General features: G+C 37.2%; 1 protein-coding gene across 1 annotated transcript in view; it reads right to left on the bottom strand.

Annotated features, from left to right (window-relative positions):
* enox2 (ecto-NOX disulfide-thiol exchanger 2) overlaps positions 1 to 19,134 on the bottom strand; it is a 587,323-nt gene that overhangs the window by 363,853 nt on the left and 204,336 nt on the right. Inside the window, exon 2 of the mRNA XM_051935340.1 lies at positions 10,225 to 10,368. Within this exon, the coding sequence (XP_051791300.1) occupies positions 10,225 to 10,368 (144 nt within the window). The remainder of the gene's footprint in view (positions 1 to 10,224; positions 10,369 to 19,134) is intronic.

Raw genomic sequence — 19,134 nt, 5'->3', positions numbered from 1 at the left:
CTGCATTCACTGTTTTTAATGGCTCCTTATTAGCAATAAGATGTAAATGACAATGGAGCCAGCAATTCTCCATCTAACTTGTTACCATTTACACCAGTGGATTCACCATGCAGTGTTGGCTTTAATAAAACACTTAAGAGAAAAATGTGACAGACTGAAAATGATCTGCTTTAGGCTTCAACTCCTGAACAAATTCATTGGAACGGAAAAAAATCTATGATATAGAAACATTACATTGCTGGCTAACATGCCATAAAATTAAATAAACTCTGAGGTTGGCAATCATTGGTTTCTAATTAAGCATCTGGGTTGGAACAAAAACCTGCTGCTACTGCGGCCCTCCAGGACTGACATTACCTACCCCTGTTCTGTGTACTGCTAGGCTCTGGGACATTTTCATTGCCACACCTTTGGCCTCGCCTTCCATGTTTTGTTTTTCTTTAGCTATGCCTCTAGGGCTTTTTATTTTATTTTTGCTGGGGCACATAGGCAGATACCTGACCATCACTAATTTTTCATTTATTGAATCTTTCAAATCCTTACTTTGTGTCTGAGTCCTCATTTATTTTCTTGTCTTGTGCTTCTGAATTTGCAAGCAGGACCTTTGACTAGGGATTCTGTCATGGCTGGCTCATTTGGTTTTAGACCCTTTTCCTGTTTTTTGACCACTTGTAGATTTGAGACATTTTATCCCAATTCAATCACTGACCATTTGCTCATCTCTGGCCACATTTTTTCATCCTCTGCCTGTCAGTCTCACTTTATGAATCTATCCGTTAGATATACTGTATCTCAGCTGAAACCTACATGTTTTCAAGTGCCCCATCTGATGGGAGTTAGCTATGAATGCTAAAGAATGGCTAAATTTTAGCTGTGGATATCCTGATTATGCACAGGCACGGTATTTTGCTCCCATTGTGAATATCAAAATGCCATCTTGTATAAACTTCACTTTAACAGAATTCAAAGGCTACTTTTGAAAGTACTATACATAAAACTTCAGAAGCACAACTCATATGAGGTTGAGGCAGATATCCAGGCTGCTCTGGCCCCAGCAGGGCAAAGATAAAGTTCACATAGGATCCAATCATTGTTCGGTAAAACTGATTTAATGAACATAAAGTTATCAAAACACCTGCCTCATTGCATATGCATGTATTTATTTGCCCATGAGAGGTTCCAGGAGAGCAGGAAAAGAATTAATTTTCCAGGATTGCTAAAACATGCGATGATATATAAGATACTGAACACAAAGAAGGTTAAAAAAGCCATTGGCTTATTGCACCTTACTATCACTGAGATTTTTCACCCTTTCCTAAAGCCGAGTTCTAACATGAACCTTGTGACTGAAGTGTTGACTCAGAGACAAATGGTAATTACTTTTTTTTTCTTTGTGTATCCTTAAATAATACAATATACTGCAAAACACAAGAACAGTGATGCTTTATTTAGAAGAAAATAGAAGCATTTTGAAGTAATCTTTAGAAAATGCAATTAAAATCAATTTGACCATTCACACATTTCATGGTTCATTGATTCAGTTGAAAATCAAATTTTGTCTAACTAAATCATTCCTACATAACGGAAGTGATTTTACAACAGTGTTATTTACAAGTTCTGGTTTTCTTAATCTCCTTGTCTTTAAGAAAATCCAGACCTGTTACTTCAGTTGCTCACTTCAAACACAAAAGATTGAAAATGATATTTCACCTGAATGGCTGCAATAACAAATCCTAAATACAATTAGTCATCTAAATAGAAAACATTTACAGAATATACACTGCTTTTTTAAGACGATGAGATAGGGGTGGTCTCTTTACAACGACCCTCTACACTCAGAATTATGCTACGGTAGCCAAGACGTTTTTGATAACTGGTCCATTTATTGACAAAATAAACTAACACAGAAAGGGACAAAGACAGAGTACAAATGAACAGAGAAGAACAACAACCCTATACCCCTCTCTCTGGGTCTACCAATACTTATTTGTCACATGACAGTGGCCTTCAGTTTGAAAAAGAGTAGAGCATGTTATAGTATTTACATTATGCTCCAAATAAAGTATATTTAAAGTACATTAGGATGGCTAGGCAAGTTAAAAAATAAATGTCCTTGTTTTCAACCAGGACAAAACGAGTTTGAAGCCAAATGTACTGTATGTAAAGCTGATGCATACATGTCAAAATCAAATCAAGGCACTATGACTTTGTTCCCTCTGCAAAGTATCAAACTACCGTTAAGAGAAAGACCATTTAGAAAAACTGGCAAACTCTTTGATGAGGCCAGATAAGACAGAGCATGCTGTAACTGCAACTCAGGCATTTCATATGGTAGGCATCACAATACTTAAGACTACGGTGATCCCTCGCTATATCGCGCTTCGCCTTTCGCGGCTTCACTCTATTGCGGATTTTATATGTAAGCATATTTAAATATATATCGCAGATTTTTTGCTGGTTCGCGGATTTCTGCGGACAATGGGTCTTTTAATTTCTGGTACATGCTTCCTCAGTTGGTTTGCCCAGTTGATTTCATACAAGGGACGCTATTGGCAGATGGCTGAGAAGCTACCCAACTTACTTTTCTTTCTCTCTCTCTTGCGCTGACTATCTGTGATCCTGACGTAGGGGGTGTGAGCAGGGGGGCTGTTCGCACACCTAGACGATACGGACGCTCGTCTAAAAATGCTGAAAGATTATCTTCACGTTGCTACCTTCTGTGTAGCACGTATTGATTTTTGACTTTGTTTCTCTCTCTCTGCTCCTGACAGAGGGGGTGTGAGCTGCCGCCTTCAACAGCTTTGTACCGGCGGTGCTTCGCATACTTAAGAGCCAAACAGCCCTATTGATTTGTTTGCTTTCCTCTCTGTTTCATTTGCATTCTTTTAATTGTGAGACAGAACTGTCATCTCTGTCTTGTCATGGAGCACAGTTTAAACTTTTGAAAAAGAGACAAATGTTTGTTTGCAGTGTTTGAATAACGTTCCTGTCTCTCTACAACCTCCTGTGTTTCTGCGCAAATCTGTGACCCAAGCATGACAATATAAAAATAACCATATAAACATATGGTTTCTACTTCGCGGATTTTCTTATTTCGCGGGTGGCTCTGGAACGCAACCCCCGGGATGGAGGAGGGATTACTGTAATGGAAAATCTAGTGCAGGGGTTCTTAACCTGTGGTCCATGGACCCCTAAGGGGTTCGTGAGGGTCAGATAAAAATTAACATTTATATTCACTATACAACCCGGTACCGTTGATTTACAGTAGATGCTGTAGTAGTAATGGTAGTAGAAAACGTAGTGGTAGTAGATCTGTTTTAATTTGCACAAGAGGATTGCATTTCATAATTATAACGAGTGGCCATTGCTTTTTGCATAAAGAAGTAGTGTTTTTTATAGATTGTTCACTTAAAGTTCAATAATACTGTCTATTTGTCATGTACTGTATGTATGAGACAATCAAATCTTGATAAATAAAATACATTATATTCATTGCATGCAACATTGTGTTTATGTGAATATTTCTGGGGAAGGGGGTCCATAGCTTTCATCAGATTCTTAAAGGGGTCCATGACTCAAAAAAGGTTAAGAATCACTGGTCTAGTGGATGAAAATGGTGTTTATGTGTGTGTGGCTGTTTTACAGGTCATGGAAAACAACGTTTAATTTGTTTCATTGTGTTTCCAAATGTTTCACATTTGTAACGATTTAAGGATTTAAAAAGCCGTTGAAAGGAAAATTAACTTTAAATTTAAAATAAGGTTATAATTTTGATTTTTTGTCATCATGGAGAAGAAGTAGTAACTGTAACAACTGATTGAAGCTTAACAAATACTAAAAGCTTAAACTGATTAAATTTTTTATTAGGAAAGTTATAAAGATGTATTGCTTTGGGGGTCTGTGTTGAGTGTCAGTTACCACCCAGCTGATTTAATCGATTCCACCGTAAAATACCTTTGGATTCAGTGCTATGGTTCCATTTACATACTCTGACCTCAAACAAAAACAAAGGGAAAAAAAATCATGATAATACTTGGGAATCACAAGTCAGCAAGACTTCCTGTAGAGATTACAACTACTGAGTATAGTCATCTCTTAATTTAAAATGTTTTATTTCAAGATGGCGCTAAACTTTTTGAGTGGTTTCCTGCTGAGTGAATTTACAGTATTTCCTTTCTAATTTTAAATCGTGCTGTACATTTTATTCCCTGTGGTTTCTTTCTCTTTTCTGGCTCTCTCAATCTTGGGCTTCTCCGTCCTCCAGTAGATTTTTTGTACCTCTCCACCTGACCCTAGACTGCCATGATAAACACTTAAACCTCTTGGTGGAGTCATAGCTGGCCAATGGCCAGGACCAGGTTAGGAGTCAAGGTCTGCCCTATCAGGCTAGTATTTCCTCCAGCAGCCATTGTCTTTCCTGCACTCCTTAGCCTTCAGTTGCTCTTAAAGGGCCATGTCTGCAAAGCAGCTTTTCAGTTGCTGTCCCATAATGGAAAAGATGATGTACTGCCCTAATGAATGGATGGGAAAGGACTGACCTCTTGCCAGTCCTCCCTAGACTCAGCCCATAGAACAGGCAACCTAACCTTAGATTTCCATTTCCCAGTTACAGTTAACAAGTGGCTCTGAAACAAAAGGTTTTATGGCCCTACCAAACCTTTCTTTGTAGACAGTTAAAACATTCTGCCCTCTAGGATCCCAAGAGATACACTTGGCCAACCCGTGCTGACTTCTTACCAGCCAGGCACTCACAACATTCATACGATTTCTTTTATAAGCCTGATAAATTCATTACAAAGCCATGAGTAGCTAGTGAAATGCAGAAAATTCCTTTAGACACGATTTTAGTCAAATAAAGAGCACAACCACATGTGATGCTTATAGTGTAATGTTACACTTGTCATAAAACATTTTAAGTGTTGCTCATAAAAGGTATACAAATAATGTCATATTTATGAGGTTTTACTACCTGACAGTCAAAACCGCTTTTTGTCAATAACAAAAACAAAACAAAAAAGGCTCACCCTAATCTGCCTTTAAGAAGCAAGCAATAGCTCAGAAAACAAAATCCCAAAGGCCAGAACCACTGAAATAACCACAAATGAAAACTACAACAAAATACAAGTAAATTCAACATCTTGACAATTTCTGAACTTTTCGGGTTTCCAGCTAATCCTCAAAATCTTTTTGTAACTTCTAAGTAGGAGATGTGCTCTGTCTCTGTAGAGAAGTTCATTTGCATAAAATACACCACATTTCTTTCAGTACTTCACACGAAAATAACTCTGCCGAGCTGCAAAGTGGCCCCAGTTGCACTGATCTATTCTTATTTGTAGGTGATTTACATTGCATCATTCTTCTGCCTAGTATGCATGTATTCAGCACCACAAATCAGTCTGAATACAAATGTGTTACTCACCCTGACTGAGAAAATATTTCTTTTGCATATGGGTTTGTTTCTTTCTTAGGCCAGCTTCCCAGTTTAGACAGGTAGATGATTTACTGACATGGTGTTGCCAAAGCCCTTTTTAAAACTGGTGTGTAACGCATCAGTCCTCTGCCAATGAATGTCATTTTCTCTTTTTTTTTTCCTTATTTAATGTTTGATGTGATTTATTATTAAAGCACATCAAATATTAAAGGGCCGAGCCTTTTTCTGATTTTTGTTGTACTGTCATCCTTTGCATTGATTTCCATTCTGGAAATAATAAGACATACATGACTTCTTTTGAACTATAAAAGAATTAATACAGGAAATAAAAACAATAAAAGCTCTTAAAGCACCTTAAGCAAAAGAATAAGGACTCCTGTCATAGAGACTTACAGTGTAATTATTAAATAGGTTACTAAAGGGCATTCCTAAATGGTTATGTGTTTGGATGGCTCAGGACAAATTAACTTCACCGACAGGGTCAAAGGAATTACTTTTTCTTTCAGACGGTTGAGCTGACTAATGACAATGTTCTATAAGGACTTTTGGACTTGGAATTACCCCGTCACTAAAAGGCTATAGTCTTTCGAAAAATAGTTTGAGAACAGGTTCTTGAAAATTCAGTCCACTCCAAGAAATTAATTCCTGTTGCCTTTGTTCTTGACATAGCATACTCTGTACTGTTAATTTGAAATTTGTATAAATAATGTACACTAGGATAGACACTAGAATAATAAGGCTAGCACAACACTACAAATGAGCATTACAATCTTTACAGAATCAAAACAAATGCACATTATGTTCATGATCAACACCAGACTGGCCTGAATATGAGTGAGTGCAGGTGCTTCAGTGAGTCTGTCCCGTGGTGGATTGGTACCGCAGAATTGAGTCCTGCCTTACGTATAATGTTGATGCATCACAGGCTCTAATAATGAAGAAGTGTTTAATTCAGGTGCTCTCAGTCTAATGTATACTTCTGCAAAGCAGTTAGAGTCGATAAAGTTACACCCTGACTACAACTAAGTTGCCAAGCATGACATGGGCCTGCTAACAAAAGAGTACGGTCAAACTATTTATCAAGGCTGAAACAATTATTCCCAACTGAAAGCATCTCAATCAAACACAAGATGAAGGAGTCATCCATATTACTAACCGAGAATGGTAAACCGGATATGGACGCAGGTACATGGCATGCCCATGGACGCAGGATAGATAGATAGATAGATAGATAGATAGATAGATAGATAGATAGATAGATAGATAGATAGATAGATAGATAGATAGATAGATAGATAGATAGATAGATAGATAGATAGATAGATAGATAGATAGATAGATAGATAGATAGATACTTTATTAATCCCGATGGGAAATTCACATTCTTCAGCAGCAGCATACTGATACAATAAATAATATTAAATTAAAGAATGATAATAATACAGGTGGAAAAAAAAAAAAAAAACAGACAATAACTATGTATAATGCTAAATATTAACGTTTACCCCCCCTGGTGGAATTAAAGAGTCGCATAGTTTGGGGGAGGAATGATCTCCTCAATCTGTCTGTGGAGCAGGACAGTGACAGCAGTCTGTCGCTGAAGCTGCTCTTCTGTCTGGAGATGACATTATTTAGTGGATGCAGTGGATTCTCCATAATTGATAGGAGCCTGCTGAGCGCCCTTCGCTCTGCCACAGATTTCAAACTGTGAGACATAGTGCGCAGGCGCAGACAGCGAGCGAAGTCTGATCCACCGAGAACGAAGGAGTCACAGCTCAAAAACAAAGGAGCTCAACTAACGTAAATAACAAATGAGGCAACGCGCCCATAGGTAATGACACAGCCACACAAAAAAGAGGATTCCGTGCTGCACCCCAGAGTCAAACGGAAGAGGCTACGGAGGCTCCACAGGTCCACAAAGATAGTACAGAAGGCGCGTGAAAGTACGAAAGGCGCATGCGCCTACAACGCGCTTCTGAACTAAACGGCCACACTACACAGTATGGCCCACGCGCTTCTAACACACCTACGGAGGCCCCACAGGTCCACAAAGATGCGAGCCCGCATGGATAAAAACAATAGACGTGGGCGCCTACAACGCGCGTCTGAAACCACGGAAGCACAACTGTCTCGGCTCCAAAACCAAACAACTCGACTAACGGAGCTACAAAAACGAGCCCGCATGGACAAATACAATGTACATAGACGCCTACAATGCGCATCTGAAACTGCGGAAGCAAAGCAGGCACGGGTTCAAAACGAACGACCACAACTGACGGAGATACCTACAGAAGCGAGCCCGCCTGAATACAATTAATGAACGTAGGCGCCTACAACGCGCCTCTCAAACAGCAGAGTGAATATATACACGGCAAAGAAAGGAACGACAGACGGCTGATAAACAATTCCGCCAATTAGCTGACAACGCATTCTGTAATGAGTCCACTATTAGTGGACATTCATTAGGATTAATGAATATACTTCCTTTGTTACACTCCAATATATCTCATACATTCATCAATGTATTTCGGGTTACCCAATACTGGGGGTAGGCGAGCGAAGTGAGCAGGAGGCGGAGCCCCCTTGTTTATAATAAGTGTTACTTAGGAAGATCCCAACAAGAAATATACTGCTAGAAGAAGTTTTCATACTGTTTAGAGCAGATAGCCCATGCCAGACACAAGTACAGTAAGGAACAATGTAGTGCAGACCGACATTGTCATGTTTTAATTGCTATGGCTACAGTACAAATCCTGACTTAAAACTCCAGGGTCAAACACTCTTATCACCAGCTAAAGAGTCTCAGTTTCCATGATGGGGCACCTCATCAGAATGCAGGCTCCATGTCTTATCTGATAAGATGTTCGATCACAGAAGAAGTTACACTCAGAGACACATCTTAGATGTACCAGCTAGACACTTAAGTTCAAATAAAGGACTAAAACTCAAAGATGAGTAACATTGATGGACAGAACTTTGCACCAGTTGTTAACTAAAACATATGGGCTTTTGTTCACTCAAGAAACTAATGGCAATGCCTCCATTCCTTCCTTTAAAAACCCTTTGCAAAATCCATTACCTTGCTTCCTCTATCAGCTCACTGCTCAACCTGGCCATTAATAGGGGTGCCATTAATCCAAACTTTGCTAAAGACAGCAAGTGGCTGAGCAGAAGAAGATCATATATGTAAAAGCCATGTGTTCGCCTTGCTAATGATGGGGGTTATCTGGTCACCAGCATACCCAGCAGACGTAATTTTGCTAGCAACAAGAGGACTGACGGTGGGGGAAAAGTTAGCCAGTGCATTCCAGCTGTGAACAAATTAACGTCATGGTAGGCAATAGATGTTTACTAACTAGCTAAAGGACTTGTCAATTTTGATCACAAGAATTGAAAGGTCAGAACTGATAAGTTACCTACAGCAGAGAAAAGTTTGACTAAGCTATCATAATTTTATGTTTTGTATTGTTTGTTACTGTGCTTCGTTTATATATCTATAGTATATACAACTATATAAATTAGTATTAGTAACCAAAAGGAACACCAGTCAGCACCAAACCACCCACACAATAATGCCCAAACACACTACCGGTTCAAATAAAAGGTTTTTATTCACCTCCAGTACCTTCTTCACAAGAGAACCAGCCAAAACACACAAATATAAACTCTCCTTCCTCCTCCAGCTGAGTGTTACTGTGATGCCTCCCAATACTGACTCAAATAAGCAAGGCCGCTGGCTTTCTTTTAAATCTAACCTGGGAACAGCCTCCGGTGTCACGTCCAAGTTTATCATTTGGAAAACAGGGAAGTCCTCAGGCCCACTGCACCCTCTGGCGGTATCCAAAGACCCCAACAGGGCTACGTTTCCAGATATCAACTCCCATGCCACCCTGTGAGTGTCTTAATTGTGTTTTATATATGCATGTATATGTTTGTGATACATACATATACATTTTCATTTATCTATCTTCAATTATCCTTATGTTATAAATTAATTGTACTTTTTTGTTTATTCCAACAAAACTGCATGAGTTATTTGCTGAAAGTAAGTCTATCACCACATTGGGATCACAACTGAGAAAGTGAAAGAGTTTAATGTAGACATTCGCTGGTTTATCAATCTTGTTCATAAATTGTACAGATCTCATCATACTTCTGGTGTCACCGCTGGAAAGTAAAACAAACTACTCAACCTACATTAATTTGACAACCCCCTTTGTGGATGTCTTGTTAATTGTGTTAGATAATTACCAGCATTGCTGAAGGCAAAACTGATAATTCATTAACTCAGTGATCAATCAACCGCTCTTTCCTACAAAAACAAGACAGCAGAATTTGTTGGCTGGCTCAATACTCATATACATACAAATTCTTGGATATAACAGGATACATGAGCATTGCTGGTAAACATAAACAGGTAGCTACTCAGGCTTACTTATGATGAGCTATCAAGAGGTCAGATAAGAAACACTTTCAAGTATTTGTGTGAAGAGTGTTAGAAGAATCACACTCGACTTCTGTGTCTCTTAGGCACTTGGTCTAAAATTCACAAGGGAAGATTTCACTTATTCTGGAACTAAAGAGATCATATCAAACTACATTTGGTTTCAATCACTACCACAACTTTGCTTTACTGTGATTACTTGAAAATAGGAATTTACAAATTCTTTAGTGCAATTGTAGTAGTTAAAGCATATCTACTTTCTTATCCAGTTAAACAACGTAACAATGACTACTTTAAAATTTCATATCAAATTTGATTTGTTTCAGTTGTATGATCTTCACATTCTTACCTGGAGGTAGACTGGAGCGCTTTCTTTTTTTGGTGTTGTCTGCACCATTCTCTGCAATGCAATCAGTAACAAGAGGTCCATTTGTGTTGCTAAACTGAAGAGGCTCATTATTACTTGCAGGATCAAAAGGAAGCGGGTTCAAGCCTAGTGTAAAGAAAGACATACAAACAGAAAATTAGCTTTTTGTCATACATCTCTGACATCATAATCATTACCAGTGGTGTTTTCCAAAACCAAACAAATTAAAAAAGTAATATTATTTAGGATTTTTATCTTTGAATATGTCTAACTTTAACCAGAGACCATGCACTTTGATAAAAATATAAATAATTAAGTTTACCTTATTACATTACAAACTTGTTCAGTCTGCAAGCAGCTAAAAATTAAGGATGTTTGCCTTCTACATGAAAACAACATGGTTGCTCATTCTGTGGTGTGTAAACACTGCCTCGGATGCTAGCAGTTAACTGAACGTGACACAACATGTCATAAGAGGGAGAACTAATAGTAGTGAATGTACCTAAAAATATGTCTTCGAGAACTGTGTAAAACAGAAAAACACAAACAAAAAAAATAAAAAAAAATGTGCACTATAAAAAACAAGAAAAATTACTTGCCGTCCATAGCTTTATCATCAGTTATGAGTTGACAACTACATTGAACTCAAGACTCTGATGTTATGCTTGAAATATGGAAAAATAAAAGAAAAAAGAGCTGGTTAAAGTTTGTCATATTAATTTCTTAAATAAAACATGTGTCAGCTTGGTGATAATGCTTCCAGCAACTTCTACACGCTGTTCTCAGATGATGGTGAGAGATCTGAAATCGGTCTGTTTACAACTGAAACAATTAGTTTGCAAAGTAATGTAAGTAAAATCCATGTGGATACTTTATATGAATTATTAACAACAACAAAGAAATGTCATTTTGGAGGTTTATGAAATCAAAAAGAAATGATAAATCCACATTTCTAACTTACAAATAATTCAAGGAAAAGTAACATTAGCAGTGCAGGTACTGTTTAGTAGTGTCCACATTTACACTGTACCTTACTGTTTTCATACACAGCACTGTTGTGCCCAAGAGATGTAATAGATTAGCAGTTAACAATTATGGAAGCAGATTCAAAATGTGATGATCAGTGTCTGTTGGAGGAGTCTGGAGCTGTAGTTCAGAGGCTGAGGCAAGCTAAACAAGTCCTGCTGCCTGCCTACATGTATTCAGCAATGTAGGGATTTACTAGATAGATAGATAGATAGATAGATAGATAGATAGATAGATAGATAGATAGATAGATAGATAGATAGATAGATAGATAGATAGATAGATAGATAGATAGATAGATAGATAGATAGATAGATAGATAGATACTTTATTAATTAAACAGCATTAGAAGTGCAACTGCACAGTCAAATTATATGTTCTCTACAAATTAAATGGAGGAGCCAAAATTTCATCTAAATTAATTTAAATAAATTTAAATTAATAAAATAAATGTTTTACCTCAGGACATTTTAAACCTACAATAATTTCATGTATTGCCATAGGAACAGAGTCAAATCTAATTGTAGAAAAATGGAGAGGCTCTCCTGTTTGTTTTTAAATATAAAACTAACTTGACATAAGGCTAACTGAGATGTTTCCTTTCTGAACATTTAAGATTTCTTACTTTACCTCATAGTTTAGTGTGTAATATAAGCATATGAAATAAATGATCAGCAAATGTATATATTTTTCAGAGCCATAAAAGAGACATATGTTATGTATTTTGAACATGAAATATTATACATTTCAGGTCTGCAAAACATTAGTTTTAACACTCATCACACTTGATTCTTTCACTACAATGTTAACTCACTCATTCATGACCAAACTCAGCTACTGCAGGATATCAGTGTCCGACACTCTTTGTTCCACCTAAAAAACTAGGAAAGCACCGCCGCATACAACCTCATGTCAAATTAGCTGAACCTCTAAGTTCCACCTACAAGTATCATCTTCTTTTTTTACATCTTAAGAGTTAACCTTGATTGTTATTGGATATTGTATATATTCATAAGCAACTGTAAAATAGTCTGCTAATTATAATGTCTGCATTGCAAGGCATTCAATTAAGATACAAAATAACTTGATCCCGGTGGGTTGTACTTCTATTCATTTACTTATGTTGAACTTTCAAATTCTTTAAGGTTAATAATTCTATGCACACCACTGATGCAGTGTGTGTGTGTGTCTGTGTACGCAGTATATAAATAGGTTTGCATAATAAATAGATAATGTCATATAACAACTGCATTTAAAGCACTCGTATGAGAAATCCATTATCTTATTGCTGATGTATTAAGAAACAGACATTAAAATGATGTTCATGGAAAAGACACCTTTATTAGCTACACTTTTCATCTCATGATTTTCTTCCCTGAAATAACTTTTCTGTTTTGCCGTGTTTTACATCACTGCACTAAACACACAGTAAGTCTAAATAACACTTAAGTTGTGAACTTGATGAGACCAAATATCTATTTTTTGATCTTCTTCCCGCCATTCAAACGTTTTCTGTTATTCTGCATCGATCAAACATTTCAAACATAAGAACCTAAGATGTATACAATAGGTTTATTGGCAAATTTTAATGGGCCTTTTGCAGTATGAGAGAGTAAAGGTGTAGAGGTGTATGAGCAAGTGTGCCCTATGACAGACTGGCATCCCTCCAGGAGTGTTTTGTGCCAAATACTTCCAGGACAGGCTCTATATGCAGAGACCCTGAACTGAATATAGCAGGTCCTAAAAGAAAAGGATAGATCAAGTCTGACTGAGCCAAACTGTACAGACCAAACTACAGTCCACTTATCAAAATGCAAGCAAGCAGTACAGGTCTACTTCATGTTCATTTATTCCTAGAAGTCACAGTACCACACAGGAAAAGATAAAAGGAATGGCATCAGGAGGATTTCATTAATTTCTTAATAAGAGACCTGCAATCACAGTAGCTTCACTGCTTCAGGGATAAAAACAAGCAGATACCACAGTCCTCTGGGAACTGACTTCCACTCACTGATCTAAAAATTCTGTAAATGCAAAAAGCCTAACTAAAAATTGTCATTTGGACTAGAGAAATGTTCTTTGACAGTTCACCCAAAAATGATTTGAATTTAAAAACCTATTATTTTCAGAGTATAACTCATTTATTTCACTGGGATGCTTCTAGAAAAATAGAAAGTAGCAATAACACTAAAAGAATCCCACAATAAATTGTACCAGACGGTTGCACAGAAAACACATTTTTTTATTTTCACGCTGTAGGGAGAGCTAACATGAGGGAAATAATGCAGGCTATCTTAACAATAGATTTCCCAACCTACAATGGCAATGGCCGCACATTGCCTACTTATCCATGAATAAAAGTAGACAAATGTCGTCAGATTTGTATCAAAGATGAAATTCAAAATTTACAAATGACAGAAGTGTATTGCTCAGTGACTCCAATTCCCATTACAATTGATGACAACAAAATGCTAGCAGTGTGCTAGATGAGACCGTGTCATGTCAATGTCGTCAAAAAGATAGCAATTTCGTATTGCAATATTAACATACTGTATGTAGGTTTGTAATTGTTTCACTGAAGCAGACATTACTACAGATGTTCTAGTGCAAAGAACCTAATGCTTTGTATTCAGGGGCGGATTAACCCAATCGAGTGACCCTGGGTTAAGACATCTCTTTGCCTCCTTTGTAAATGTCTCTTACATTTAACAGGTTTTAAGCTGCAATGGGCGAGGGACTCTGAGCACAAAACACACAGTGGATAAGGACTCAGCTTCAGTAAGCAAGCATGTAAATCCATACTTTAACAATTCAGCTTGACACCTGCACTTTTTTCTTTTCTTTTCCAATAAGTCCCTTTTCTGTGCCTTACATTTATTATCATCTTCTTGAGCAAATCATTCCAATTAATCTATTAAACTTGTCAATTAAAGATGACATGTAATCTATCTCATTTTTTTCCTTTTTTTTTTTATTTAAACGTGAGACATGTTTCTGTCTTAACTGCCTAGTATTTATAAAGGACTTTTAGGAGAATGAGCAAGAGGGTGTTTTTGAGGAAACTAATATTTATAATGAATGTAAACAAATATAATTTTTGAACTGACAAGGTGCTACTGAAGTAATGTGTGCCACTACATGCCACCAATGCTTTTAAAGAACAGTCGAGCCACTTCACGTGCCTCCTAGAATTTTGACAGCCACCAAGTTAGACTACACATTCGAGTTTGTTTGTTTTTTTTACTGTAAGCACTCAGAAATGCATAACAAAACTTAAAAAGTGACATGCTTTTTTGTATGATATAGCCATGTGCTTTTCAATTCTCCACATCTGGCCTTGTTTGCATAATATTGCAAATTACTGACAGCAACAAATGAACAATTTAAGTAACTGAATGAAACTATAGATGGGGACTTGTAAACACTGTTAATTTCTTTCATTTCCAGTAAAAAGTGTGTCATTTACATTCCTCAAGTGACAACTGTGATGATTAACGAGCAGAAGAGGAGCACAGATATTGGCATGACCTTTCTATTCAGTGGCTGTGATAAACCTGACTTGTAATCATCCTGCCTACCCTCCCAGTGGTGCTACATGCCTAATATTTCTGGGGAAAAGTCTAGCAATTATTTTCCTAAAATAGGTTAAGACACAAATGCCCTTCTGGAATGCCCAATCGAATACAGAAAGAGGCGCACATAACCATTGTTAGTGGCCCATTCCCTCGGTAACACAGCAAGAATGTATTATCCTTATACTGAGGTCTGTCTCGAGTTGGACCATAGCAGTAGAGTGTTGTACCGTGTTAGCCATAGATTGATACAGGAGAACGTACAGTGAAATGACACCTTTTATTGGCTAACTAAATAGATTACAAATGCAAGCCTTTGAGGCAGCTAAGGCCCCTTCATCAGGCCTGATGAAGGGGCCTTAGCTGCCTTGAAAGCTTGCATTTGTAATCTATTTAGTTAGCCAATAAAAGGTGTCATTTCACCCTACTTTCTCTAATTGGACCAGTCGACCACTGAGCTCACGAAAACTGCTGCACTCAGAAGAAAATCCATGCAGACTGAAAGTGACTGAGTGTGGGATCTGAACCTACAGCACTGAATTTGTGAGAAAGCAGCATTAGCCACTCAATCAACGGGCATTCCTTAAAGAACAAGTAAGTTTCAAAATTTCTGACGACCTTCACAGCAAACATTTTCCTTCCTTGTGCTTAAAAGACATAGTCATTGCTTCACCAAAAACATTTTTGTTAGGCAATCCCAAGATTCCATCATGACTTGATGTTGCCCAGGAGTTGATTTTCACTTGTGTAATATGAAACTTTACCTTTTAAGGAAGCAAGAAGCAATCACTGCTGCAACATTACTGCAATATGAGAGCGGGTGACTGTGCTTAATCCACCTGACTTTATCCAAAGCTGTAAGGGTAATTTTCTGTTTACTGTTATACACACATAAACAATCCTTAGTATGGGTGACTGACTGTGTGATTATACATTTGAGAGAGTGTGAGAAAAAAGAGAGAAAGTTTGCCCCACCTTCTTGGTAACAGATGATTCGTAGAAACACTAATGCAACAGTTATTCGTTCAGCTTCAAGAAATATATATATATATATATTACTTAATAATTTTACTCACAAAAGAAGACACTAATCATGGTAGTATGACCACCTATTTGGAAGCTTAAAGTAAAGTGATTAAAACAAACACGATAAAGAAAGACCCCACTTAAGAAGGATTAATCCTCAACAGTGTGCAGGGGGGATCAGATGTATTCAGCAAAATACAGTCCTAACTAGCTCAAAGTCACGAATACCCTGCTCTCTAGTAGACATGCAGGGAACTGAGAAAACAGAGCCTGGCCCAGGTTATACTATTCAATCTGCAAGCCTACTGCAGAAATAGCAGCCATTACTCAATGAGCTAAGTGCCTGAACTACAAGATCTCTTTTAGTTCTTCTGATCAGGTTGCTGGACTGTCCATTTCTGTTGCAAGGCTGAGAGCTTAAGAGGCTCTAAGGGTGAGGGTCAGCCAAAGTTGACAGATTTAAGTAGGGCAAATACAACTGTGTTCAGTAGGCAAATCTGTTGTAGTGCAGTGATAGCACTGCCTGCAGAAAAATCCAATAAAAGCAGTACTAAGATAGAGCCCCTTTCAACTTGAGCACTCTGATTCCATTTCTAATGAGTTTCCAAAGATTGTAAAACATCAATAATTACTTCCAGAGATGACCATAAACACACACATTTTTGGAACTTCTAATCTAACATACAAATATTAATCTAAAAAAGATCTGCAACAGCACATGATTGTAGGTAGGAGCTGATACATAATTCCTCAGCATAAGACAATTTCAGGACACAACAGTGACAATAATTTCCTTTTTCCTCAAATTTACCTTGTAGTAGATTTAAGTAAGTTTTCTATCTATGCTTCAAAATCAACCATTTCCAAACTTTACTGTTTTTACAGTGATCATAAACAAATAACTAGAAGAAACATTTGCTGGTATCTGTCTCACTATGCCACTGATTTTATATGTCAACTTCACATTATACAATCATAAGCAGGAATATGGAAAGCATTCTGGTATATAGCAATCACGCTACATTACAGAGCAAATTCTTAAATGGCAGAAGACATTTTCTACCTAATATTCTAGATGAATAAACGATACAGCATGCTACATACAGTACCACTGAGTAAGACATTTCTCTCATTTCTCCATTACTTGTCTGGGAATGGACTATAACCTTATTAAAGTTAATGAACATTCATAATTAAACAAGAATAATAACCAATAATTTGATTCTGATATCAGTGCCTCCAGCAATTGTTACACAGTCCTAAAGCCCTTACTTGATGTTTAGAAAGGTCCTCTATGGTACACAAGCAGCTCAATTTGTCAATCCCTATCCATCAACAAGAACTGGCAGCTTTGCACTCCTGCTGACTTTACAGGTATGAAAAATTGTTCCATTAATCTTGCAAACATACAGGCCACACTTGCTATAAAATACTAATTCATACCAGCCAGTTTTAATTAAAGTCAATCGATTCATTCATTTGGCCCTTGGGTATCCCCTGGTTTATGTTACTACTCTTTCAATCCATCAATATAGTGCCTAGTATTTATGGATTATTACAAAGCATTCAGAAGTCAGACAACAGACATTTCACTGAAAAATGACAAAGTGTGCGCAATATAGCTATACAAATTTTAGACTTTAATATATTGGTTAAAAAAAATAATGGCAATTTGCTAAACTTCAGGTTCAGTGATAAAATGTATAAAACCATTGGTCAATATTCTTCAACATAACCATCAGTTTTAGTATTCATTGCAGTGCCTCTAAAGCTTCACCTTCAAATGACCATTGCAAAGTAATATGATGCTAGAATAGCAATTATTGGTCACAGTGACCGATTTTATAAAGTAAAATATTGAAAACTGGGGTACCAATCAGTGACGAATTCTCTGCATAATGTGCTCTGTAAAGTAAGAGAAAAGCGCAGTGCATTCGAGTTAGGATTGGAGCTGCAGCAGGTCACAATGTTAAATTACCTGGATTCCCAAGGCACTAATATAAATAATATGGTAATGCAGTTGCTTCTGCTACAGACAGTTCAAAAGCAATATGTGACCTGCCAATAATACACAAGATGTGCTGTATGCCAAAAACCCTTATTATCATCTCCAGCTAAAATGCAAGTGGAAGAGAAGCATCTGACAGTCTAACTTTAAGTGCTGTAATTATAGAAAGAAAAGCCAAACTTTTGAATTCTGTTTCTAAGGCCTATGATAGCTGAAATACATGTCGGTGAATATAATCAGTAGCATCTTTGGATGTCTCTGGAATAACTGCTGTCTGGCACCAATGCCTTCGTTATTTTCAGTTTCCTCAGTGTCTGTAATTTCTGAATTATTAAATAACTATTAAATATGTCAAAGGCATCCTATACATTTTTAGTGTACATACATGTGCAATTTCTAATCACTAAATATTTTTATGTTATTTATTAAATCAGACAGTATTACAAATAATAATCTATGTAAAAAAAAAGATATACATATCTAAATAATTACTGTTTTATTTTTGACAAAACCGTAACACACTGCATCCACCTGAAAAATTTTTACAGGCTCATAGAGAAGATTTAATATTCAGCATCCTATATTCAGAACCAAACCTATTAAAGGTTTTCAGGTTATTATTCCTACAACCAAACTTATTTTTATTGTCTTTGTTAAATAAGGCATTTTTTTCTCATTTAGATATTTCCAGTTTTATAGTACCAGTTTTCTTTAGTTCTTTAACTACTGAATTTCCTTTTGGCACTGGACAGTACAAAGCCAGTGGACTTCAGCCTATGCAAATTGAAGGGGCTAAAAGAAACTGAAGGCTGAGCTCACAGGGCAATCCACAACCAATGAGGATCAGACAAGAGGGTACCATCTGGCTCACCATGCAAAGGGACAAAAGGGTTAAAAAGGGGAGCTGGAGCAGGCCAACAGTGTAACTGTAGCCCACAGTGCCTACGATGTTAGGTATGTAGTGCCCTCAACATCATGTAATGCCCACAAAGTCAGTCATAACACACCCATCACATGTTGCTACCAACAGGGTATAGCTGCAGACTTCCTGAGGGTTTTTCTCTGTTGAAAATGCTACACTTTTCTCACTCAGTTGAGGAGGTTCTCGCTTTGCAATATAAGTCATTGATGGAACGGCACATGAATAATTACATTATCGTTAAGATTAGGGTTATGGGAGGGTAATCAGACTCAAATAATACAGACTGTTGAGTAAACCAACTGACACAAGAGCATTTTGTGACTGATATTGTGGGTGTT

The sequence above is a fragment of the Erpetoichthys calabaricus genome, chromosome 12 (genome assembly GCF_900747795.2).
Source record: "Erpetoichthys calabaricus chromosome 12, fErpCal1.3, whole genome shotgun sequence".
In the NCBI taxonomy this organism is placed as follows: domain Eukaryota; kingdom Metazoa; phylum Chordata; class Cladistia; order Polypteriformes; family Polypteridae; genus Erpetoichthys; species Erpetoichthys calabaricus.
The sequence above is the reverse complement of the archived record's forward strand: the minus strand, read 5'-3'. Positions and strand labels throughout refer to the sequence as shown.